The sequence below is a fragment of the Onychostoma macrolepis genome, chromosome 24 (assembly GCF_012432095.1).
Source record: "Onychostoma macrolepis isolate SWU-2019 chromosome 24, ASM1243209v1, whole genome shotgun sequence".
Taxonomy (NCBI): Eukaryota; Metazoa; Chordata; class Actinopteri; order Cypriniformes; family Cyprinidae; genus Onychostoma; species Onychostoma macrolepis.
Genome location: NC_081178.1, coordinates 14,995,631 through 15,023,220, shown reverse-complemented (window position 1 = coordinate 15,023,220; position 27,590 = coordinate 14,995,631). Strand labels below are relative to the sequence as shown.

The 27,590-nt window shown below is 35.6% G+C and overlaps 1 protein-coding gene across 1 annotated transcript in view; it reads right to left on the bottom strand.

The window, feature by feature from the left end:
• rttn (rotatin) overlaps nt 1–27,590 on the bottom strand; it is a 78,032-nt gene that overhangs the window by 33,383 nt on the left and 17,059 nt on the right. The window contains exons 11-27 of the mRNA XM_058765158.1: nt 26,194–26,364; nt 25,715–25,927; nt 22,491–22,603; nt 22,247–22,373; nt 20,942–21,067; nt 20,558–20,674; nt 19,955–20,094; nt 17,262–17,424; nt 16,976–17,075; nt 15,736–15,824; nt 14,897–15,014; nt 12,721–12,817; nt 10,566–10,631; nt 10,207–10,398; nt 8,966–9,205; nt 7,578–7,722; nt 5,444–5,616 (exon numbers count right to left, since the gene is read on the bottom strand). Coding sequence (XP_058621141.1) covers nt 5,444–5,616; nt 7,578–7,722; nt 8,966–9,205; nt 10,207–10,398; nt 10,566–10,631; nt 12,721–12,817; nt 14,897–15,014; nt 15,736–15,824; nt 16,976–17,075; nt 17,262–17,424; nt 19,955–20,094; nt 20,558–20,674; nt 20,942–21,067; nt 22,247–22,373; nt 22,491–22,603; nt 25,715–25,927; nt 26,194–26,364 — 2,390 coding nt within the window. The remainder of the gene's footprint in view (nt 1–5,443; nt 5,617–7,577; nt 7,723–8,965; nt 9,206–10,206; nt 10,399–10,565; nt 10,632–12,720; nt 12,818–14,896; nt 15,015–15,735; nt 15,825–16,975; nt 17,076–17,261; nt 17,425–19,954; nt 20,095–20,557; nt 20,675–20,941; nt 21,068–22,246; nt 22,374–22,490; nt 22,604–25,714; nt 25,928–26,193; nt 26,365–27,590) is intronic.

The window sequence follows — 27,590 nt, the reverse complement described above, 5'->3', positions numbered from 1 at the left end:
TGTGCATATGGGTAACACAGGTTTGAGGTTTACCACATAATCTTTTACTGGCATGTACTGCATAACTTTTTCAATGAAAGATATTTACACGGTTTTAATTTGAGACCATTTGGTCGCATATGCTCCTGGAATTTAATCTGTGTGATAAAATATATATTTGGGAGCATTTTTGCAAATGCAAACAATTGTTGAGGTGCAACCCGTATCACTTCTCTACAAAACAATGACTAATTACTGCACAGTATATGCCCGCTGTGAGCTGCTTCAGTAAAATTTCATCTGTACATTCTTAGCTTTAATGCAGATTTTCCAGATTGGTTAATATTGTCACTCCCTTTCACTGTGCTCCACTGTTATTTGACAGGGAGCTAACTAGCACGCAAAATAAAAAGTGTTGAAGAGAGAAGATGAAAAGAACACATATTTCTTTTTTAAGCCGTCTAAAATTACAGGTAATATAACACCTGGAGTTGGTGATGGAGATCATGTGAATGTGGATCCATCAGCGGAAAAAAAGGCTTAGAGTTTTCGAAGAAAGTGGCTGAAAGAGTGGCTTTGCTATGAAAAAGGCTCAATGCATTGCGTTCACTGTAAAGCCTGTGGGACAGAGGTTGCAGGTAACACTGCGTTCGCTACTGAATCCACATATTTTAAATGCGAGAGCCTGATTTAACACAGGAAAGTGTCAAGCACAAGAAATGCAGTGTGCGGCAAAGTATTCAGGATCAGGTTTGACTGTTGAAGCTTTTAATCTTTAATCATAGCTTTTAATCTTTAATTTTAATTATACTGTATATACACATACAGTGGAGATCAATATTAAAGAATAACTTACAATTTTCCAAATTTCAAGGTCACTGCTCAGTCCCATTTGAACTTATCCTAACAGGAGTGGAAGGGCAGTTTTTAAAAGCATCTTTCATAAATTAAATGTATTCTAAAGCACAGTATAAAAAACTTAAATGAGATTTTTGAAAAAGAACAGTTATTGTTGAAATTGAAAAGTTATTGTATTGTATGGAACTCATTCAAGTCCCCCAAAAAGGCTGGTTGTCCACAAAAGACAAATGCACGAGAGGACATGATAATGCAGAGACTCTCAAGCAGGGCTCTGAACCGGTTCAAGGAACGAACACGAAAACTGGAAACGAGCGAAATTCTGACAGGAACGGAACCAGAAACAGAAACTAAATCAAATTTTATAGTTCCGAACAGAATCGAAAATTTGAAATGGCCATTAACCGGTTAATAATGTTATTTTATCATTCCATTTAATATTTGGCTTTGCTGTCAACCAATCAGTAATTCAAGTAGTACGGCCTATGCAAATGTGAAACTGACGCATCCAACGAGTGAAATGCCCGCTCAGCTGTGAACTCATCATAGGTAAGTCGCCATGGCAACGCACCCGGCGTTAGAGTTTATCTGAGGATAGTGTAAGATGATTGAACAGATCACATGCACCTGCAGCGCTTCTGTGAACTGAGAAAACAATAAAACTATAGGTCTTTAACTTGGGAGTCTGAGTCAAGTCTCGTCTTTGGTCACGAGTCATTTAATGACTCTGTAAAAAATCCCATTCATAATCCTCATGCACTGAAATCTTCCTATTTACAAAGCTGTTTTATAGGCTATAGAAGATGTTTAAAGATGTAAGTTTAATGTACATCCAGCCTGTTATGTTTTAATCCATTACCATGTTCGAAACAGTTTTTCTATAATCAAATTTTATAATAAGAGTCCAATCTACCATGACACATAAGGAAATATGTGACACGGATATTACAAAACCATACAAATAAAGTATTTCTTTATGATATAGAACAGGGGTATTCAATTAAAGTTCCAAGAGGCACGGCCTCTTTATTTTCCAAGCAGAGGTCTGGACAAAAAAATAAATAATAATAATAAAATAAAATAAAACTTTTTTACATGTATTGTGTTTTTACATTTAGATCCATGCAAGGCCATGTGACTGAATAAAATACTTTTTTTTCTATGTTTTGCTCCTGAAATTTACACGATTTTAATATTTTACTCAAAAGCATTATCTATTAAAAACAATGTAGCTACAATAATCAAAACGTTCTCATCTTGAGGAAAAAAGCTAGATAACTAGCAGTTTCAAAGTTTAAGTTCTATCCTAGCCATCTAACAACAATTTTCCCAATTATAATTAGGTTACATGATTCTTTTGAAATGTTCTTAGCCTACAGATTAATAATTCTAAATCACATCTGATAGATAGTAAGAAAAATAACTACATCTGCAGGATTTTCAGCTGTGTTTTAGTGAAATTAATCTATAATTTTGCTGCTCTCCATGTTAAATAGTACGCCAAATAAAAAACGAAAACTCATGGTATTGATGTGCAAAAATGGACTTTGGCGTATATATATATATGATATATCCTCACACATGTATGATACGAACGTGTTTGGCGTGCATATAAAACACAGTTTTCGTGTGCATATGATACTAAATTTGTTGGTGTGCATATGATACTTAGTTTTCGTGTAGATATGATACGCATCTACCACACAACCCTAATCCCACCCATCGTGTAACATATACACCAAAGTCAATTTTTGCGTATCAATACCACAAGTTTTACTTATATTTACTATAAACAACCCCGAGCGCTTGTTATGTGATCCGCTCTGCTGTTTTGACTCATGTAAAATGGTGCTGCTGTTACGGCTCACGGTCCGGATAGATGCCGGGGTGCAGATGCAGTCCACCTTTTGAATATCAGTTATATTATGTATAAAAAAATCTGTTATAATAAGCATTTGAGGATAAAAGACTCGTGTTGCTTTTAAAATTTTCATGAGTCCTTTTCCTTGAGTCAAGTCTGAAGTCTATAAAATTCGATTCGAGTACGAGTCACTAACTCGAGTGCCCATCTCTGAGGCACATACACAAAATATATTTCACTTAAATCATTGGCAGATTAACAAAACGAAAGAAAAAAAATGTGTGAGTTACGGTTCATTGTGACATGTTCCAAAGTTCTCGAAAAGGAAAATGAGACGGCAGAAAGTAGATTTCTTTATTTTGCAAAAGCTTTACTGTTTTATTTATCTTACAGATTTATTTATTTTGCAAAAGCTTGACAGTTTTGAATGATGTCTTGCTTCTATCTGTATAACCAACCAGCGTTGGTATGACCATCGCGCCGGTGTCGTGCCGAATTCTGCACCCTGCCAGATTATGCATCCCCTAGTATTGGTAGGTTTAGGAGTAGGTGTGGGGGAGGGGTCAGGATTAGGGGTGGGGTTGGGATTAGGCAATCAGCTATTTCAACGAGGGGATGCATAATTTCGGCCCACACAACACCGGCTCCTCACGCGGTCACAGACAAAACATATTTTTGCGACATTGCAGCCTGTTCATTATCAAAATAAAATACAGTCAAAGAAACAAATAAAAAGTTACACTGCTCCATTGTACAATCTGTTGCGTTCAGTGTGACCACCGGCATGCCTCACTATGCTGATATAGCCGATGTGAAGGATGATGATTTACGTCGATGAAAGTACAAAGCCTAGCCTATAATAAATATTTTAGCATCCAGATAGGTCGCGGATATATAAACATTTGGATTCGTGCCGAATGAGAGAGGTAGGCATCAGTTTCACCTTAAATTAATTAGTTTTTGTATTGACGTTTTTATAGCCTAAACGCATAGCCTTAATTTTAGAATATTTGTTGTGGAGAGAAACTAATAACTGTGTTAATGTTTGAAAATTTTGCTTTACCGGCATTTACATTATTTCTGAATGTAATAATAAAATGCGACGTGATTCTATACGCGACTTGTTTTTTTTTTTTTTCACACTCAAAACGCAATCTTATACAAGTAGTGTTTTTTTTAACAATGCAGCAAACATTTTTAAATATCTTTAAAAATACTTTAATGTGTAGATTTTTTCTTTTGTTTAGTAGCCTATTTGGCCAAAGTCTAGAAAAGATGATGCTGTATTGGTTATGACTAAGCACAGCGGGTTAAGATGCCAGATCTCTTCCTTGTTTTTGTTCTTTTTGAGTAAAGAAAATACTGTACTTTATTGTTATTATTATTACTACTACTACTACTACTAATACTACAGGCAAAGAAAATTGTTTTTAAAAAATAACGTTTTTACACGTTTTTACTGGCATTTCTTCTACTCGAACCGGTTTCGGAACAGTAATAATACAGAGGAACACAGGAACAGAAACGTTAAAATATCGATTCTGCTCTGAGTGAACTGATTGAATTTTTCTTTTTTCGTTTTCAAGCCCTGCTCAATAGGGAATCGGTTCAACACTGCAGCTGGAATTGCTTGCCAGTTCAGTGCTGAACAGGGTAATGATCTGTCTCGGCATGTTTAAGAGAAGTCGGACTGAAAGTGCCCTCTGCAATGTTGAAGCCTCTCATCAGCAGAAAGAATCAAAAGGCTAAGCTCACCTTTGCTGAGGAGCATGTTGTGTGGAGAGAGTTCACTTTAGTGATGAAAACAAGTTTAATTTAATTGGGTATGATGGGAAAGATTATGTTCCATGTCAAATTAGGGAAAGACTGAACCCAAAGTGTGTAAAGTTAGTTAGTGTTAGTTAAAGTTAGTGAAAGGTGGAGGAGGAAGTGTCATGGTTTGTGGAATGTTTTGTGCAGAAGGAGTTGGGCCTCAATATTAGCTACAATAACTGGAATACCCTGGTAAATAGGCCTACCATTTGAAGTTTGGTGTCAGCAGGATTATTATTCAGCAAGTATGTATTAAATTGATCAAAACAGACAATAAATACATTTATAATGTTACAAAAGGTTTAAAATTAATTAATTGAAATTTTAAAAGGATTTAAGAATCCTAAAAAAAGGTTCCACAAAAATATTAAGCAGCTGTTGTCAACCCTGATAATATTTTTGAGCAACAGATCAGCATATTAGAATGATTACTGAAGGATCATGTGACACTGAAGACTGGAGTAACGGTTGCTGAAAATGTAGCTTTGCATCACAGGAATAAATCACATTGTTAAAATATATCAATATATTAATAATATTTCACAACATTACACAACACAACTTTTTACTCCGCTTAAGAGACTTAAGCAAAAAACATTTTCTTTCAATAACATTTAAAAAAATCTTACCAACTCCAAACTTTTGAATTTTAGCATATTATGGCCTAACAATTAGTCAAGAGAAATGGTGAGAAATAAATTTTTTATAGTCTTCAAACAGGACTCAGGTGCCACAGTGTGTGTGGGTCTGTGCTATAGATAGAGCAAACCGATGGCTCACTGCATGTATTAAAGAATATGAGTGAGTCAGTAAGTGTGAGTCTGCCGCTAAATGAGTCAAGTGAGTCATTTTGTGTGTGTGAGAGTGACTCATTCAATTTGTGAGTCATTATCTTGCGTTTGTGTCACCCACCGCTGTGTGTGTGTGTGTTACCTGTCAGAAGTGTGTGTCATTCGAAGCAGCAGAGTGTTGAAGAGCCCTGTCAGTTCTCTCTGTAGCCGGTGACTGAGGTGGGCCTGGAGCTTGTCCGCTTCCCCCTGTGACTGGATCCGTGTATGGGTCTGCGCTTCACCACTCAGCAACAAGTTCAGCAGGGTGTGTGACTCCTACACACACAAACACACAGGTACTTAACAATGCGATCTGTCAATTACGGCTCTGGGATACCTCCAGATTCGGCTGAACACAATTTGATGACATAAATCTCATCCTCATCTGCCATAGGATTGACACTAAATACCGTAACTTTATTACAAATTCCTCAGTCAGCATCACTAGAAATCAAAATCCTGCATATTTATTTAGAAACAAATTTACACAACATGTACTAAGTAGATTTTTACACTTTCTGAAGAAATCATGAAACTTAATTTAACAGCAATTTATTAAAAGTTTTAACAAAAGTTACATTTTCAAGGTCCTATGAAACTTTTTCTCTCTCTCATGTAGCTGTATTTTTAAAGCAAATTCGTTTTTTTTAATTTTTTTTATTTAATGTCATGTCAGCATCTTACAATACAATACAAACAAGTTATATTACACAAGATTTTTAACATTAACATATGATAACAATTCTAAAGAATTTTCTGGCAAAATTATACTAAACTCTAAGTGAGTTCTAATGGATTTGATAGAAAAACTTTTTTATTTTTTTTCAGAAATACTGTGTTGTGTATTTACATTTTTCTGAATCAGTGTTTATTTTAAAAGTTATCTTTATGTGTAATGAGTATTTTCTTTTTTTGTCAGTTTATTATTTAATATTTCTATTTAGCTTTAATTTATTTTAATTTCAGTTTCTGTAATTCAACTTAAAATGATTTTAATTAGTTGCCAAAGCAACATTTCAAGTTTCTTCAAGTTTTACATCTAATATTTTTATCTCAGCTTTATTTTATTTCAATTAACAAAAATGATTTTAATAGTTTTAGGTGTAGTTGTTAGCCAAATTACTACTGTACGATGTTCTGTAAGGTTGTTAGGAGGTTTATTACAGTGCTCTAGTTTGTTGTGAAGTGGTTGCTAGGGTGTTTTAAATGGTTGTTAGGCAGGTGCAAAAGTGTTATGTGTGGTTATTAGGTGGTTCTGGTTGGTCGCTAGGGTGGTCACTCAGAAAATGTTTGACAGTTGCTAAGCTGAGATGGTTGCTTGGGTGTTTTGGTATTTTATGGAAACAAAGTGGTTTCTAGGGTGTTCTGAAAGGTTCCTTGTGCATTGGTATTCATTTGCTAGGCTGTTGGGAGTGGTTGCTAAGGCATTACCAGACAGTTGCTAGGGTGTTCTGTGTGTTTTTTGAGTGGTTGTTAAGATGGGTAGTTGCTTTTTAGCCCATCTCCAGTTCTCTTTGATATTCTGCTACCTAGATATTTTGGTGGCCCTCTTTTAATGTAAGTCTATGGGATTTTTCGAAAAGTAAATAGTGTACTCCTCCTCATTAAGCCACGCGATTTGAGCAATCATTCATGTCCGAAGCTCTAATGATGCAGGATGGGTTGCATTTTAAAATTTGGTGCAAAAGAATATTAACAAGCATGTGCTTGCTTTAGCAGGCACCATTAAAAAAAAAAAAAAGCACTGTAGTGCCTGTGTTTCATTTAGACAGCACAGATGTTTGAGAAACACTCCAGCGACTGTGGATGCTCTCTGCATTTCACCACCTCCCCCACCAGGCGTTTCATCAAACCCAGCGTTCTCTGTCGGGCGTCAAGGCAGGTTTGTTTGCATACATACACATTAATGTGAGTTAAGGCAGGAAGAGACTTTTAAGAAATAAAGCCATTCATCCCCAGTGTGAGAAACAAAAACACTGACAGCTGATGAACGGCTCTCCGTTACAAGCGTTAATACGATATTAATGTATTTGTATTGCTCCGCAGTGTGATTTATTTCAGCTCTTCTTAATAAATACACCACACTGTGTTCATCTGAGGCAGGAGGGCAAACTAATTTAATTACCAAGGTACAATAAGTCTCTTTATTGTTTTACGAGGTCTCCAAAGTAATCTCGGAGAAATGCAGGCACTCATCCATAACAGATTCGAGACAGCTATAGATTATTAAGGAATACCTGGTTTAGGAGTAATTCTAAGAGCCATTTTAGGTCCTGGTGGTCCAGTTCAGACTGATTCTGTTTGAAGAAGGTGTTGAGGAATGACACAATGTCCACCAACAGCCTCTCATCTTGACGGCAGGCTGGACGTACCATCAGAAATCTGTCAGATTAATAAAAATAATTTAGTTTTATTATTCGAATGTTTGGGGTTGGTAAGACTTTTAATGTTTTTGAGAGAAGTCTCCTACCAAGGCTGTATTTATTTGATTAAAATACATTAAAACAGTTATATTGTGATATATTGCTACAATTTGCATCATTTTCTATATATTTCTCAATGTTCAAAGGGCCTTACAAGGGTGTAAAATATTTTGTAATTGTATATTATTTTTATACAATTTGATATATGGTTATTACAAAATACTTTAAACTGTGTGCATTCTCTGGTTAAACACATGCACAATTTATTGCACTGCATTCTTTTATACTACCATTATACTACTAAGATTTTTTATTAGTGCTGTCAAACGATTAATCGCATCCAAAATAAAAGTTTTTGTTTAGATAATAAATGAGTGTGTACTGTGTTCATATATTAAATATTATATATATATATAAATAAATAAATAAATAAATGTACATGTAAATATTTTCAAAATATATACTGTTTGTGTGTATTTATATATACATAAATAAACAGTACACATGCATATATTATGTAAACAAAAACTTTTATTTTGGATGCGATTAATTGCAATTAATCGTTTGACAGCACTATTTTTTATATTAAATTTTATATGATCAAAAAGGCATTAAAACAGTAATATTGTGAAAAATCATTACAGTTTAAAAGAACTGTTTTCTATTTGAATATATTTAAAATGTAATTTATTCCTGTGATGGCAAAGCTTAATTTTCAGCTGCCTTTACTCCAGTCTTCAGTGTCACATGTCATGATCCTTCAAAAGGAGTTTTGGTGCTCAAGAAACATAAAATATTATTATCAGTTGTGCGGAAACCATGATACATTTTTCAAAAAAGTTAAAAATAACAGCATTTATTTAAAAGAGAAGTCTTCTGTAACATTATAAATGTCTTTACTGTCACTTTTGATCAATTTAACGCATCTTTGAGTGAATTTCATTCAGAAAAAATAAAAATATCTGAGCTTAAACTTTTGAACAGTATATTTAGTTGTAGCACCAGTGTCATTTCTAAGCTCTATTTTGCCAAAGATAAAACATTGTTCCGCTTCGTGTCTGAATGTGTCAGCTCATTCATTGTTTAGCACTGTGATATGCTGGCGCACTTCATCAAGCTCATGCAAAGTCATGCCTGGTGATCACAAATCACAAATCTGGAGATACAGGAAAACAAATCAATAGATCACACACAGAGCTTACCTCTCTACAGCATTGTGCCAGCTCAGGGTTTGCAGGATGTTCTTGCTGCTCTGGGCAGTGGATTTGAGTGCAAGGCGGTCTGCGAGGAGGTACAGGTGCATCCTGGTCATGGCAAAGGTCACGATGCTGTGGGAGCTCGCGTCCCGTACCGCGTGAACACAGTCCTGTAACCCGGACCTTAAGTTGCTTATTCTTAAGACCACTGCCTGAGATTCGGACAGCACCAGTTCACCATGAAACCTTCGAAGTAAAACATAGCGAGAAAACATTAAGCCATTCAGAACTCCAGAATTCAGAAAGTAAATGTTTTTCATTTCTGGATGCAAACGTGTGTTAGATACGACCTTTGGTGATGATTATAAAGGAATAAACACATTTGTCTGATTCTTCGAACAAAGCTGTCATATGGCTTCAGAAGATCATAGCTTTTTTTTTTTTCTTCTTCTTTTTAAAGGTTTTACACAGTTTTCAAACAGTTACCATGAGCTGTTGATATATTGCAAGTGTTACAAAAAGATTCTTCAAAATAAATAAATAAATAAAAGTTTCCTTCCACAGATAAATAACATCGTACAGGTTTGGGATGACAGTAAATAATGACAGAATTTTAATTTTTTCATTTATTTCTTTAAGGAGGCCAGACAGGTTTACTGCCAGCAGATCTGTAATCATTTTAATCTTAGCAACAAAACAACAGCTGCTGCGTATTAAAATGACATTTAGCCTAAAACATAAATTGTACACTGCTAAAGTTTCTGAACAGTTCAACAATGAAAGTGATCTATCTTAACTCTTAAGATGATCTAGATTTACTACCCAAAACATCTAATGCTCAATAAAATTTTAGAGCTTAAAAAAAAAAAAAAGTTTTTCAAAATTCACTTATTAGGTTGATTTGTTAACATTTGTACATGCATAAGCTAACAATATATTTTAAATTATTTATTGGTCTTTGTTAATGTTAGTAAGTAAAATATAAATGTAAAATATAAACTGCTTGTATTCACTGTTTGTTCACATTAGTCTACATTGCATTAATTAATGTTTGCAAATGCAACTTTTAATTTAAAAAATGTACAAGTAAATGTTGAAATTACCACTGACATATTAATATATGCCATAGAAGTATTGTTCATTCTTAGTTCATGCATTTACCTAATATGAACAAATGGAACCTTATTGTAAAGTGTTACAAATTAAATTACATTTTTAAAATCCTTGAAAACCCAAATCCAACTTACTCAGGTACATCACTCCTAAAACCCCTCAGATGCTCTAGCAGTCCATCAATCCCAGAATGCCATGCTGTGTTCCAGGTGATCTGCAGTGCTTCCGAGGCAGGTTTCAGACTCAGCAAATCTGAGTATGGAGGAAGAACTGAACAGTAGGGACTCACTGAATGGTGTGAAGGAGCTTGAAACGGCAGATTATACCTGTGAGAAATTATGAGATAACACATTTAATATACAATTAATCTGTCGAATAATAGTTAAATCACCATTTAATTTACCCATGACACCTCTGAAAGTAAGGTTATAGGGAAATTAAATGGCCATTTCTTTTAATGCACAGCTAGAGTGTCGTAATGGATGTGATTTACCTCCGTATAATGGCAGCAGGCAGTGAGAAGGAAGACAGGCCTGTGTCTGAGCCAGCTTTATCAGTCCTGATCAGGAAACAAAGATGTTGAAATGTAGCGTGAGCCAAAGCATTCTGGTTTTTATGCATTTCTGTTTATACAATGAAAGTCATTAGAGTCCAAAACAACAATGGACCCCACTTAATTAAATTTTTGGGTGAGGTATCCATTCCACTTGAGGGACCAGTTCACCAAAAATGAACATTTCCTTACATTTACTCACTCTCAGGCCATCTAAGATTTTGGAAAATTTAGCATTACATTACTTGCAGACCAATGGATCTTCTGCAGTTAATGGGTGCCGTCAGAATGAGAGACCAAACAGCTGATAAAAACATCACATTGTCTTGTGAAGTGAAACGCTGCATGCTTGTAACAAATCCATGAAGACATTTTTAAAGGGGTCATATGACATTGCTAATAAGAATATTATTTTGTGTATTTGGTGTAATGGAATGTGTTTATGCAGTTTAAAGTTAAAAAAACATTATTTTCAACATACTGTACATTATTGTTGCTCCTCTATGCACCGCCTTTCTGAAATGTGCCGATTTTTACAAAGCTCATTGTTCTGAGAAGCGAGGCATGCTCTGATTGGCCAGCTATCCAGTGCATTGTGATTGTCTGAATACCTCAAGCGTAAGACGGAATGGTTACGCCCCTTACTGTATTGTGATGCTGTGTCCCGGCGCGATGACACAAAAACAATAAAACCCATTATAAACGAGGCATTTGTTGCATCCAGTGGGGACATAATTGCTGATTAAAATGACTCATACGGTCTTTTTACGCATTGCGCTGCGTAAACATTACCATGTCTGCATTTGTGATCGGAGAAACGACAAATAACAAGCACTACTTTACACAGCTCAAAACCCGCGTTTGAATAGTCAGTGGCAAACTTTTTAAATAAGAAAACTTACTTACAGGCTGTGAGTCAGAAGCGCCAGACTGTCCTTGCAAAGTTGGAATTTCCCCACTTTATAGAAATAGCCTTTGAGCACAGCTGGCAGGCTACTCCCTGGTTCAGGAAATAGTCCTCCGTTAAAATGCGCTGCACACACTCTAATATTTGGGTTGAACTGTTCTGGAACAGTGTTGTAAATACAACTTAACCACTGTTTTCTAGTTGTGTCCTCTTTTGGAAGCCCAAACAAAGTAGTTTCGCTTTCACAATGAAACACAGCTTCTCCAGGACATGGCGCCGGCGGCAGCAACAATACTACAGCGAGAATAAAAATCATGCCCCCTTTCTTGCATATACATTTGGGCAGTGTTTTGCAAATCTCCCCACACCGTGACGTAGACATGTGGGGGCGTGTTTGAATGAGCCATTTTAGGTGGGCGTGGTCAAGTTTGAACTTTTATAAAGAATATCACTTTGGTTTTGAGACTTTAGTCTTCGCAACTTCAGGGATCTTATATATGCGCAAACAGCTTGTAACACTCCAAAGAGAAAGGAAAACATGAAATTGCATCATATGATTCCTTTAACTTCAAACTGTTGCTTCCTGCTAACATACTAGTCCTCTCTAGTGAAAAAGTCATTTCATCAGACTTTCATTCAGGAGAGAAATATGCACAGATCAAGCACCGTTTACAAGTGAAAACAGTCTAAAACAGTACTAAACAAATATGTCAGATTTGGATTATGGATGAAAGAAGAGACAGTTTAAAGTTAAAACACCTTAATGATGGAATGTTTTTTTGCAAACATACAGCTTTTCACTTCACAAGACAGTAATTGATGGACTGGAGTCATGCGTGTTACTTGTGAATTATTGTGTTGTTTTAATCAGCTGTTTGAGAACTCTCATTCTGATGGCACCCATTCACTGCAGAAGATCCATTGGTGTGCAAGTGATGTAATGATAAATTTCTCCAAATCTGTTCCGATAAAGAAGCAACCTCATCTACATCTTGGATGGCCTTAGGTTGAGTACATTTTCAGTAAATTTTTAATTTTTGGGTAAACTATTCTTTTACGCTAAAGAAAACACATTCATATTAATAAGAATGTCATCAATTAGGGTTTTGTTAACTGACAGGGTTGAATGCAACTGGCTGCAGATATTTTACATACAGACACATAGATCGTACAACAAAGAAAACATACCAAACATCCATTCTTGCTATTTCATCAAACAGCAGAATGGACATCAATGCGGCAGCCTCGCTCACATCACCCTGCTTCTCCTTTATCAACAGAGAAGCTTAAAAAGATGCAACAAAAGAAGTCAAATTACTAGGAGAGCAATCATTTAAATGTACAAAGGTGTCAAAGCAGTAATTGTACAGTATATATACACATTAAAAATGGTTAACTGTGTAGCTTGAAGGGCTACATCCTGAGAGCAAGGTAAAATAACACATGAAAACAAAACTATAACAGGGAAAGCAACACAACTCATCAATAATAGATGTTAAAGTAAAACAAAACAAAAAGGGCTTGAGCCAGAAAAACTAATTTTACATCACCATACTCTAGGCGATCACAAACATTCACAAACAGCATACAGGGGAGCTCTTCACTTGGAAATGCTTATAAATGTCTGGACATGTGGGGCATGCATAAAAATTACATTTGCCATTTGTGCAATGTTCTAGAGAACTGGAAGGAGTGTGTCAATAGCTCTGCATTTTCAGCAGTAAATATAAAAATAAACAAAGTGTGCAATTACAAGCAGCAATTAAAAGGATGGTTCACCCAAAAATGAAAATTACACCATGATTTACTCACCCTCAAGCCATCCCAAGTGTACATTACCTTCTTCTTTCAGACGAATACAATCGGAGTTATATTAAAAAAATGTCCTGGCTCTTCCAAGATTTATAATGGCAGTGAATGGGGGTAGTGAATTTGAAGCCAAAAATAAATTTAACATCCATCATAAAAAAGTCAAAAGTATATAACTCTGATTGTTCATCTGAAAGAATAAAGTAATATACACCTAGGATGGCTTTAGAGTGAGTAAATCATGGGGTAATTTTCATTTTTGGGTGAGCTATCCCTTTAAGTGGGCAAACACACCACTGTAAAACCCGATAAAATTTGAATACTCAAAACATTTGAGGAAACTTATTGCTGACTTCAAACTTTGCTTAAACCCTTAGGGCATGGTGGGAATTAAGTTTTGTTTCAAAAATTGCCACTGAGTTGTTTGCATGCGTTGAAATGGTTATGAAATTCAAATATCCAATTACTCACATGTATGAGTTTTGATGTGCAGGTGGTCTAAGCTAATATTGTAAAATATTGCAGACATCATGCAGATATCAAGCCGTCATAAACATATAGAGAGAAAAATCATGACTTTATTTTCCAAAATTATGCCAGTTTCCGCTATTTTAATGACATTTTGATTAGTAGGCAACACTGTCACCAGTAAGATATAACGGCAATGACATCTACCAAGTATCAGTTTAATAAGAAAATGAATTAAACACGTTCTCACTTCCTGTTTAAGTTATCTATGCCATCAAATGTGTCGATGTGTTGAGCACAATGTATTTGGTTAACTGAAGATGTTTAAAGCTCCAATGCTGAAATGTTGAAGTTCCAAAAAATGGGGAAAAAATAAAAAATAAATATAAAATAAAATAAAAATCAGCATGATCCAATAAATATTAGTAAGTTATTATGTAAAAAAGTATGGGATCAGTATTTTTATTTGTTTTTATCAACAAGTATGCTTTAAAATTTATCAGAAGTGACAAAAATATTTATAATGTTACTCACGATTTTTAATGTTAATTACAGTTTCCACAAAAAAATTAAGCGCCACAACCATTTTCAATGCTACTAATAATAAATGTTTCTTGAGCATTAAATCAGCACATTAGAATGATTTCTAAAGGACCATGTGACACTGTAGGCTGGAGTAATGGCTGCTGCAAAATCATTTTTTGCCATTAAAATAATAAATTACATTTTAAAATATATTCAAATATTGATCAAACAAATGCAGCCTTGGTGAGCTTAAGAGACTTCTTTAAAAACTTTTTTTTTTAACTTACCAACGTCAAACATCTGAACAGTAGTGACTGTGCTACTGAATTATGAACTGTTGTTGGCGTTAGAGGGACTGAGAGAATGTCCCAAAATTGGCACTATGAACATTGAGATCCTTCCCAATTATTGTACCAAAGTGGCTGAAAAAACTCCAAGAGAATGTAAAATAATAAGACAACTAACCGCTACAAAAGGTGCCTGCAAAACTTTGCTGCTTGGGACTAATTATCTACGGTAAACTGAACGAATTAATGTAGGAGGGATGTTTTGCGGGCCGTACCTCTGAGCAGCATGATGAGAAGAGACGTCTGCTGAGCCAGACTGTGACGCAGGGAGGGGTCTGCAAACACCAGCTTCCTCAGCATGCATATGCTGGGCTCCAACAAGCAATCCGTGCTCTACATAATGAATAAAAACCTGAATTTAAAACCTTCTAGTGTCAATAGATCCCATAGATAAGGCACAAGACATGAGTTGCAAAGGTCTGGGCTTCTTGGAAATACTGAATAAAATAAAGTGAGATAATTAAAGAAGTTTTAATAATGATCAGAAGAACTTTCACACTCCTTTAAACCTGGGAAAACCACATCCACGATAAACTACTGAAGTGCTAAGTTGTTTAGAAAGGTGTTATGCCACTGGTGAAGACTTGCTAGTGGAAAAAGTCATAACAAGTCATCATGATTGAGTCTAGAAGTGTTTACACAGTCAACAAAATCACGACCGCAGTCATAACATTCACAGTAAGACTATAACACCACAAAAACTTAGCCTCAAAGCCAAGGCAAGTAGTCAAAATAAACAGCCAAAGCAAAGTCACAATTGACATTAACAGCACTAACTAGGCATGGCAAATGAAAGTGACGTATCGGATTCTGCTCATGGCATAATTGCCAGACATTTCGGTGCATAATTTTCGCTAATTAGTCACATTAGCAGGCCAGAATACTCGACAAAGATGGCAGCTTTCAGCCTAGGGATGCACAGATCATGCAATAGATGTGAATTAATACTGACTCACTCTTGACTGACACCATTAACTGAAGCATCATGCCCAGGCAGCAGTTTCCCGAATTCATGATAAAAGGCGCACAAAACAAAAGAGAATGTGAGGTTTACCGCCACATTGTTGTTGACACACTCCTTGATGAAAGATATGAGCTTGTCTGATAAACCTAAGGCCTTCAGCACAGCATGCATTGATGAATCTATAAAGAACATAATGAAATATAAATCAAGACTGGCTTTGTTTCTAGCACGTTGAAATATGTTATCTGCTTTATCAATTTATGTTTCAGAGATCAAACACTTGCTTCAAAACACTTAAAACTGGTTTGTGAGGTGTTTCGAGAAAAACGGAGCTCACTCAGGAAAGACAACATGTTTAATTTGATGCAAATGACAACAGTCCACACATTAAGTTATAATGCATAATGCGGATGGTTGGATGCACCAGTGTTAATTTAGCATTATTGATATATACCATTACAGATTTTGTTAATATTTTAAAGGGGTCATATGATGTTGCTAATAAGAACATTGTTTTGTGTATGTGGTGTAATGCAATGTGTTTACGCGGTTCGAAGTTCAAAAAACACATTATTTTCCACATACTGTACAATATTGTTGCTCCTCTTTGCTCTGCCTTTCTGAAACACGTCGATTTTTAAAAAGACAGTATAACTCAGTATAACCAGTAATTATGTCCCCACTGGATGCAACAAATGCCTCGTTTATAATGTGTCTTATTGTTTTAGTCTCTTCGCGCCGGGACACGGCATCACAATACGGTAAAGGGCGTAACATTTCCATTACACGCTTGAGGTATTCGGCCAATCACAACTCACTGGATAGCTGGCCAATCAGAGCACTTTATTGTGCTCACAGCCATTCATAGTGTTCACATTGTAGGCTACTCTCCCAGGTTGACGTGACGTAGACATGTGGGGGCGTGTTTGAATGAGCCATTTTAGGAGGGCGTGGCAGTCTTAACTTTTATAAAGAATATCTCTTTGGGTTTGAGACTTTAATCTTTGCAACTTTACAGATTTTATATTTGCTCAAACAGCTTGTAACACTCCAAAGACAAAGGAAAACATGAAATCGCATCATATGACCCTTTTAAATTAGACTTTATTTTTTGATTTTCTGTTATCATTTTTAATAATTTTTCATCATTTTCATTTTTTAAACATGTTTATTTAGTTTTAATTATGTTAGTATTTAAACTTAAACTAAACAAAAATGAGAAATGTTGCATTGGCAACTAGATGAAATAAAACTTCAGTTAATGTTTATTTTATTTCATAAAATAAGTATTTCATTTTTATTTCATAAAATAAAAGTATGGATTCCTCACCTTGCAGAACAATAGTCAGCTGTTCAGCTGCAGAATTCCGCAAAACTAGATCTACCGTTTCCGACGTGAGAATATTGTATAACTTATTTACAGACTCCACCTGTAGAAAAAAAACAAAAAACAAAAACAAAAGAGCGTTAACCGAAGCTTGTTTCAACAGCTCCAAGAATAAGGCAGCATTTTTTTCACATGATGTCAATGCCAGTAATGGTTCTTCACCAACAACTACTCAATAAAACACTAGAGTGCATTATTAATACACAGCTGAGTGAGGGCAGTGATTTACCTTCACATATGACTTGTCTGAATTGCTCAACTTGATGTCCACACTTTTATTAAGAACATAGAGATTTGGTAAACATGACAGTGTGGAGCTGTCCAGGGTTGGTCTGGCTCCACCAGCGCTGGTCAGGTGTGGTAGCAGATGTTGGACTGCTGTATTCCTCACGCTAAAAGTTGCAAACAGAGCCACAGTATTTACAGCATTTAGGAAGTTATTAAGCTCAGGAAGAAGTTATTAAGTCCAAGCTGCTCTTTTCTATACAATAAAAGTAAATGCTGATCATTATTTTCTGTGAATAACAAATTACTTTTCAGGCTGTTAATAAAAAATTGTAAACCAAGCATTTTTAAAGGACTTAATAGTAAATTCGTAATAGTAAACTTAGTAACTTAAATTCGTCATTTCGAACAAAATCAGGCCGAAACGAAGTTCGTTTTGAGTTCGTTTCGGCAGATCAAAACAGCCCCAGAAAGTTCACTTTGGTGAGGAGTTCGTTTTGGCTCCTAAACATCTTTGAGCTACCATTGGTCCGTGGCGATTACGCAATCGGTGGGTGTGTTCTGGAGCTCCACCTTCTTTGATGCGCAATTTTTTTTTCCCGGTTCGTTTCTCATTCAATAAAGGTCAGGCAGGAGAACAACATCTCCAAGTCACTAGCAACATAAATACACTGTGTCGAATAGCTGAGCTGCCACAAATATATCCGCACCTGTGTGATCGCTCGCTGAGAGACTTTAAAGATTCAGAGAAAGCATTTAATTCCTAGAAAGAATTTGCAACGATGCTTGGTGTCAACGACCCGGAGTTATGCAAAAGGCGACGTAGAGAAACATCAGATGCAAGTTTTCCAAAGCCATGAAAAGAATGAAATGAAAGAGTAAAGATATAAGGTAGCAAGTACCAAATACATGTGTTTCAAATAAATGTTGCTGCTGCTGCTGTTGTTGTTGTTCTTTCAATAAGCGAATTTAAAAGGTATACAATAAAAGAAATGCCAAAAGAACATACAATAATAAACCTGTTTTTTGTCAAATTATGACAACATAAAATATAAAAACGTGTAATAATTTATCCAGTTTAATAAAAGACCTAGATACACCATAATTGAGGGCTGCTCGCGCTGCGCTGTTTTCTTTTGAGGCGAGCAGATAAAAGGTCCACAGTTCAAACGAGTACCGCTATTTTGTTCCACTTTTGACAACGACTATCAGTTAGACAAAATGTCTTTTATCCAGTGAGTTTGTTAAACCCCGCGCTGCAAACACCTCTTAAGCACACAGAATAATGCAAGTGGGCATTTTTTTATTATGTATTTTTTGTAATCGCGGCTTTGAACGATTATGTAATGGTGGCATCCATAATCGTAATCGCGATTAGAAATTCGATTAATTGTGCAGCCCTACCATCATTGCACCGTTGCTGTGTTTAGGGCATTCGTGCAAGCGTTGCCACACATGTTTAAATTAATCTACACCCCGCCTCCAGCAGCGCGGGGGTGTTGGGACTGTTCGAAAACAGTATACCGTCGCTCAGCCTTTTCAAACTTCTTTTTGCCCCAAACGAAGAACGAAAACAAACTTCGTTTGAAGTATATCAGGGCCTTTAAAGTGACAGCGGGCTAATATTCCTGCTGCGACTGTGTGCTTAATATTAATCAAACAACAAAAGATAAATTCAAAATCACTCACTACTCTTGAGTGAAAGACTTTTGTAGCTTTAATAAGAAACAAGGGAAGTTTAATTCTTACAGTGAAGACTATGTGGTTTTATTTTACATGAGTTTATTCAATTTTTTGTTAACTGAATACTTTACACTTGCATTAAAAAAAAAAAAAAACTTAGAGCACAGTTTGTTTCATTTGTATCTTTTTTATTCTATTGTATTATTTTGCTTTTTTATTACTGGCAGTTTAATTATTTTCAATAATTTTTTGACCTTTTTTGTTGTTTTAGTTTTTTTAACTAATATTAGTTACTTTAGTATTCTGCTGTGGAATTGAGAATTGTGACATTTCGCTGGTCTCTAAAATGTAGATGTTATTACAGTTATTATTACAGATGTTATTTTCTTATTTACAGAAAATATATATTTGATATATATATCCCTATCTTTAAATACATCTTTCATATAAAGTTTGGGTCATATGGCCTAGACTACTAATAATCGTTTTAAACAATCGTGATTACAATATTGACCAAAATAATAGTGATTATGATTTTTGTCATAATTGAGCATACCTTTCGCTTAGTACCTTTAATTGTGTTAGGAAATGGTTTCGAAAGTGCACTCTTTTTAAATACACTTAAGTAGACTTTTATTTCATTATTAATATTACATTATCTGTAAGTACAGTAAAAAATATATTCTTTCAAAAGAATTGAATAAAGTATAAGCGCACATTCAGTACAATGTATGCCGCTTTTTTTTTTATACAAAGAAAGCTATTGTATGGTCCAGGAAGATTTAGAATATATCTATCTGGGACTGTTTTTATGTTGCCTAATTAATTTGCCATTCAAGTTCTCATTCATTTTCATCTGATACAAATACAAACCATCTCCTGTAGTGCTTCACAAAAGAAAATGATATGAATGAGTAAATGATGACAGAATTTTAATCTTTTGGTAATTACAGCCTTAAGAAAGTGAAAAAAAAAATTATTAGATATCCAAACCGATGTGCACGTTTAACTTACGCATGATGCTTGGTGAACAGAAGCCGGAGGGCCGCCCGCAGTCTAGCAGTCAGTGAGCACATCTCATCTCCCTTTTCAGCAGATGCTTCACTTATCAGCAGGATACAGTTTCCCAGGGCGTCCTCAGTGCTTGCATAACTCTAATATACAAAAAAAACGCACCAAGCTTTAACACAACCATGGCGGACCATAGACTCTCAAGCTTAAATCCATCTTGGAAAAAAAATAAACACACAATCCCATTTCACCACTGCTTTATTGACAGCACAAACCAATTACTCAGAGGCTTCAGCTAAAAATGGATCAAATGTGTTGACCTTGACAAGATTTATGAATATTCAATTTCAACCCCACCCCACCCGCAGTGGAAGTCGTTTCAAAAAATGAAGCACAGCTTTGGTTGTTGAAAAGTACAAAATAACCTTGTTTAAAATAGAATGCGGCTTTACATGGATATTACCATTCAGCCTCGGGCATCTCGCAAACACGTTAATATTACATTGGAAATTATTTTTTCAGCCCAGTTTGACGGTTATATTGCGGCTGTGCATTTGTGTGTGTGTGTATGACGAGAGATGTAGAGAAAGGAAAGAGTGTTTGCACCTGTAATATGGGAATGACCGGGTAAAGTGCCTCATTAAATCTGCTCCAACTTGCAGCTGTCATCATCAATCGTCCCTTCAGCAGATAGAGTAGAATATCCTTGGCAGCAGCGCTCACCTTTGGATCACACATAAAGTTAGTTGATGGCGCTATAATATTGCACTTACAACGAGCTACCTCATCCAAATCCACCAACTGCCACCTACAGCAGTGAGACAGGGGCATTTCCAATGTCAATCATTAGCTTAGCATGACCTCAGTAACACATTAAACATGGAGCGTGGATACATTATTTATAAGCAAGCTGTGTATTGGTATATCAAAATATTTCTTCTTTGTGCATTACTTGGGGTCTCGCTGGAAACAGGAAGATGAATAATTCACCTCTCTTGCTTGGTCTTGAAGGCCAAACATACTGATCTCATACAGGACATGGGAATGAAGCAAGAAATGCACTCCGCTGCAGATGGATGAGGCAGGTTTGGCCACATTCTGAACTCCTAAACACTCCTGTAGGGATGAGAGCAGGAAGTTAGGGTGGGATATTACCATCTACAGAGTTCAGGGGTCACCAACACCCTATGTGGAGTGTAATAGAATTGCTAGGCAATGTAATAGAAATTCAATGTATGCTGAACACAACCATTACATGTTATGTTATGTTATTGAATGTTACAGGTCTATTGCTAGCTGGAAATACCAGGTCATCAGGTGGCCAAGCTTGCCAACTACTCTAAAAAGTGCTTTTGATAATAGCTAACATATAGTAAACATGATTTTTGTAATATTTTATTATATACTATTTTTGGTACAATTGTTGGTACAACCAAAGTATCTTATGGTTTTCAAGGCTGCATTTATTTGATCAAAAATACAGTAAAAGCAGTAATATTGTCAAATATTATTACATTAAAAAGCTGTTCTCTATTAATATATTTTAAAATGCAATTTATTCTTGTGAAGGCAAAGCTGCATTTTCAGCAGCCTTCAGTGTCACATGATCTTTCAGAAATCATTATAAAATACAGATTTGGTACTCGGGTAACATTTTTATTAATATCAATGTTAAAAAAAATTGAAAAAACTGATTTTTTTTTTTTCCAGGATTCTTTAATAAGTACAAAAAAACAGGATTTATATCTTTTGTATCTTTTGTAACACTATAAATGTATTTACTGTCTCTTTTATTAAATTGAATGTATCCATGTTGAACAAAAGTATTAAGTTCTTTACAAAATATCTTACTGGCCCCAAACTATAAAACTACTTGGTAGTGTAAATGTAATATTATAATTAAATATTTGTTAATAATATACTATAACATAATATAATACTCTTTAACTGCACTTAAATATCACAAATCTTAAATAAACAAAATATACTTAATTTTGTTGAATGTAATAATATAACAGAGTCCAATTCATTTGTTTGTGAATATACTGTGACCATTCTTCTTTGAGGTTCGCCACTGAACTACAGAACAGGACACACTGGACTCAAGCTGGGCCAAGCACTTAAAACCATGTTAGATCAGTTAATGTCCAACTTTGACCAACAATGTAGCTGGTTTAGCTGGAATATTCACATTTCCAAACCTAGGTGAACTTTTCCCTGTCTTTCCTGTCACTTATCTACTGGAAGTGGCTTAAAATAGGCTCTATCTCCCAATTTCCACTGCACATCTTGTACCTTCAAAATGCTCAGAGTGCAGGAGTAGGTTTCTGCCTTCACCGGGGACAGAGGATGAGACAAAAGTTTCAGAAATATCTTCTGACTCTCCGACTGCAGGAGCGGGCTTGCTTGTGCAAATTTCCACCTACGAAGAGACACGATTTTTACAGATTTTTATATGATGACACCTCTTCCGCAGTGCCAGACAAAACAGCAGATGTCAATGACGGTTTTACAGTTTCCATAATTGTGAGCAACTTACAGGTAGGAGCAAATCTGGACGCATTCCTTCACCACCGGTAGGTGCTGATGGTACGGAAAAGCATCTATTCCTTGGTCAGCGAGCTCCAAAAGCTCATGCCAATTCTTATCGCCCTGTGAAGAAACATTTCGCTTGAATCAATTTTACTTAAAATTCTTAAAGTAAGAGAACAGATTATAAAGAAAATAAGAACATACAGGTTTGGAACGACATAAGAGTGAAGAAATAATAATATTTGAGTGAGCTAATCATCTAAAGACAAACCATTATTCAAGTTGCATTACTATCTTCTTGATTAAATTTAACTTAGGGCAGCCCGATATATCGGTACCAAAACGGTTATTGAGATTGCGGAGTGTCCAGTGTTACATGCTAGATCTTAGGTTAGATGGAGCATGGGGCACATCAGGTGGAATTCTAAATTTCTGATTAACTGCTTGACTTTAGTTAAGTTGTTATGCAGTTGCATTAACTATGAGGGGCTAGACAAAAATACTATCGGGGTACTAGCAAGCATGGGGTGCCATACTTTATAGTAATAGGCCGCCCATGCATGATACTATGGCAAGCATGGGCGGCCTATTAAATAGTGTTAGTCATAACCTATGTATGATGAACAGACTAGCGAATTTGTGGCTGTGAGATCTATGTACACGGCTGACGTGAGAGACTCTGAGCGATATAGATTCCTAATGGATGAGTAAAATATAAAGTAAAGAGTACAACAGAATAATAAAGTATCAGAATAATAACAATTAGAAATGGACAAACAACCAATTTGCATTTCAACCAAAATTCGAGGTCATAATATAATGGAGTCAGAATAAAGTTTAATTACTCACCCTCATGTCGTTCCAAATCCGTAAGACCTTTGCTCATCTTCGGAACACAAATTAAGACATTTTTGATGAAATCCGAGAGCTTTCTGACCCTCTATAGACAGCAACTTAACTGACACGTTCAAGGTCCAGAAAGGTAGTAAGGACATCATTAAAATAGTCCACGTGACATCAGTGGTTCAACCGTAATGTTATGACACTATGAGAATACTTTTTTGTGCCCAAAGAAAACTAAAATAATGACTTTATTCAGCAATCTCTTCTCTTCCGTGTCAGTCTTCGATGTGCATTCAAGACAGTACAACGACACATGCATGTGCATTCCTCTGCTTGCAAACAACGGCGTATCTGAGTTCTACGTCAGAACGCACATTGAAGACTGAAATTGCTGAATAGTCATTTATTTTTGTTTTCTTTGCGCACAAAAGTATTCTCGTAGCTTCATAAAATTAAGGTTGAACCACTGATGTCACACAGACTATTTTAATGATGTCCTTCGTACCTTTCTGGGCCTTGAACGTGGTAGTTGCCTTGCTGCCTATACAGCGTCAGACAGCTATCGGATTTCATCTCAAATACCTTAATTTGTGTTCCAAAGATGAACAAAGGCCTTGGTTTGAAACGACATGAGGGCGAGTAATTAAAGAATTTTCATTTTTGGGTGAACTATTCCTTTAAATTATTTAGCACACAGAAAAGACCGAACACTAAGGAAACTTTCAACTAGAGGTGTGCATTCCCACGGCTCTCCCGCGGGAACCGCAGGACCCGACCAGATTTCTTGCGACGCAGGATTAAATTCCCGAATAAAACGCGGTAGCGGTCGGTAACTCTGGTGTAATTTGAATGGGAGCAGGCGGTTTAACAAAATCCTGTTCCCGACGTCCTTTCAGAACAGCATATCTGTACTTTATTCTCATTGACCACCGGTACAGCCTGCACTCAGGACTGTTATGCACGCACTGCATGCATGAACCAGTGCTCTCTGCATCACGCATTTCATTTGCGGGGTATGTGCATGCAGCATGTGCATAACGGTCCTCAGAGCAGGCTGTAGCCTACCGGTGGTGACAGAACAGGCAGGTTGTCGATGAGCGACAGAGCAGAATAAGGATGGAGCAAAGTGAGGATGTGCTGTCCTTGAATAACGTTCAACTCGGTTTTGTTTATATTTTGCTTAGCCTATCATTTTAAATGACAGGTGTCATATTTATTTATTTATTTTTCTCTGCGACACTTTTCCTACTGTGTTAACAGCAAAATGTTAAACTTTAGTATTTTGACAAGAGGAATAAAATAACTAATAGGCTATTTTTGTACAACCTACATTTTTTTCCTCTGCGACACTTTTTCCTATTGTGTTGTAAATGTTAAACGAATTGTATCCTGACAAGACGATTTGCTGCCTACTATGTTGGCAGCAATATGTTAAACGAATTTTATGTCTTAAGACACAAATTTCATTTAACATTTTGCTGTCAATAAATTCAAGACTCTTGACAAGATGAATAAAATAAATACAATTTTGTGCAGACTACACGTTTATTTGTTAGCCTCTCTCTCTTTCTTTTAGTAGAGGAAATTTAAATGTGAGATTCTGGACCTAAATGAGACCTAAATTTAGCGGGAATGGTCGGGTCGGGAAGAAAATTATTCTAAGCGGACAGCAGGTGAACAAAGAGTGAATATATTGCGGGAGCGGGACTAAAAAAACAGTCCCGCGCAGACCTCTACTTTCAACCACCACTGGATTCCATTGTTGGGCCAATTGGGTGAACCTTACAAGATTAGAAATGTTTGTCAAAATTTTATCAGTGACAGTCATTAATGTGTTGTTAATCTTAAAAAAATAAATAAAATAAAATAATAATAATATATATATATATATATATATATACACACTGTATATAGAGAGAGAGAGAGAGAGAGAGAGTAACACTATTAAATAAAATAAAATCAAAGTCAAAATGACTTTTTGTGTTTAAGTTTCAATTTATTTAGACAGTAGTGTAGAATACCAACTATAACAAAATAAAATTGGCTTATCAACCAGAATTTTAAGGAATATATTCTTTTAGCATATATCCTAAGTTAGTCATCCTTAAAAGTTTCCAAGCATTACATCAGCCTTTAGAAACCTTAAAATGACTCAAATCTCAATTTATTTATTTTTGGTATTTTTTTTTTTTTTTTTTTTTTTTACATTTATTTAAACAACAGTGTTTAATATCGGCTATAACATTATATAATAATTATCAGCTTATCGGTATCAACCAGAATTTCAATATCAGTGGATGCCTTAATTCACTGAATCCACTAGAAGATTCATATTCTTCTAGTAGATATCCTGCAAGTTATTTGGTCTTGAAAGTTTCCAATCATTACCTCAGCCTGTGCATCCTTTAAAAAAGTGCATGTAGCCTCCATGCAGTGAGAAACGCGGGATACTCTACGATACAGGCTGTATCTTTCAAAGCAAGCCTGTTCTAGGTACGCCACGGCTGACTCATGGATGAGGGGGTATGCCACACTGAAGGATGAATCAAGACACACGAGGAAAATGGCAGCCACTGTACTTTCCGGAAGGTTATCTCCAACCTGTTTGTAAAGACATCATACATAAGGTAATAAACACACATATGTACACTAAACAAGCACACACTAATGAATTTGTCTGTAATTACAGTGCTGTCCTTAGGTCTACAGCTTAACTGAACAGTTGACCCTTTCACAGCGACTTCTGGTGTGTTTCACACTCTCATTTGTTTTAATAATGACCATGAAGGACACGGCCATATGTCCATTCAGCGATGGTGGCACGGCTTATTAATGTCTAAGAATGGCACAGCCATATGCTCACTCACCTTCTCCACAGGTAACAAGGTTTGCAGGAGACGTATTGTGAAAATGGCAGTGCCCGTGAAGACCATTCGGTGGTGGATCAGAGATGATTCTGGTTGTTCAGAGGAAGTCATGCCATGGTGGTAGCATATAACATCTCCCAATGTCTCTATACATGCCCGTAATTTCTCCCTCTTTCACAAGACAAAAAAAAAAACCCTTAAGTACTGAGAGACTCACTGATCTCATGTCACTTTATTGCCAGCAGGGGGCAGCAAGAGTCCTGTGCATTTCAAAGAAAGTTTTCAGATGACAGCAGTTTTTCAAGATAAAACGCCATGAGCGTGCATTAAAGATCAATGAGGGAGAGAGGCATGCCGTGAAATATACATAATCATATGCAGCGGGGAACGTTCTTATAGGTGTGCACACACACTAAGCACAATGGGTTCATTTAAAAAGATTTCTACGGGCAATGAACATCATTGGATGAGACAAATTTGTAAATCAGTACGATGCGACCTACATAATCCTTGGTATGAGTATAATGCAATGCATTGATGTAATTTTATGTTAAATACTCATAAGCTGAATGGAACAAAAACTAATATAATGATAATGGTAAAACTTTACAATAAGGTTGTGAACGTTAACATTTTGTGAATATCTATATGTTAACATTGGTTTATGCATTATGAACTAACATGAATTATATCTAAATGTTAACATATATGCATATTGGTTAACATTGACCAGGACTCTATAATAGAAGAGATATTGTATCTCAATGGGACCATCTTGGTTAAATAAATAAAATTAAATGTAAAAAAAAAAAAAAAAAAGTAATATTTTATCAATGAGGCTTATTACATTAACACTAGTTGACCAATTAGGTATCATAGACTAATATAAACAGCAACTAAACAATATTTATTAATCTAGGTTAACTTAAAAATGTAGTATTTTTTTTTTATTAATTAATGTTCATTTATACAACCTGAAATGTTTTAATGCACTAACATTAAGCAAGATTAATAAATGCTCTAAAAGTAAGTTCATTCTTATTTCATGCAAGTTATTTCATTACTAATGCTACTGAATAGAGCCATACTGAAACGAGTTATAGCTTATCATATGCTGTAAAGTCTTACTGTATTTTACTAAACCAATACGAATATTTTAGATGGAAATAGCAGATGTATTGAATTGTCAGGAGCAAACAGGGGCTTCTAAGTGGTAAAATTGGCCTAAAAAACAACGGTCGTGCCATGTAAGGATATTATAGTTTTGAATTTTTAAAATAGTTTTTATTTTAATATCATTTTCAAATTTCCTATAATTTCAGTTTAGTTTTAGTTTGTTTCATTAATGGTTTTGTTAGTTTCAGTTTAGTTTTTATATATTTTAGTTTCACTTTAAG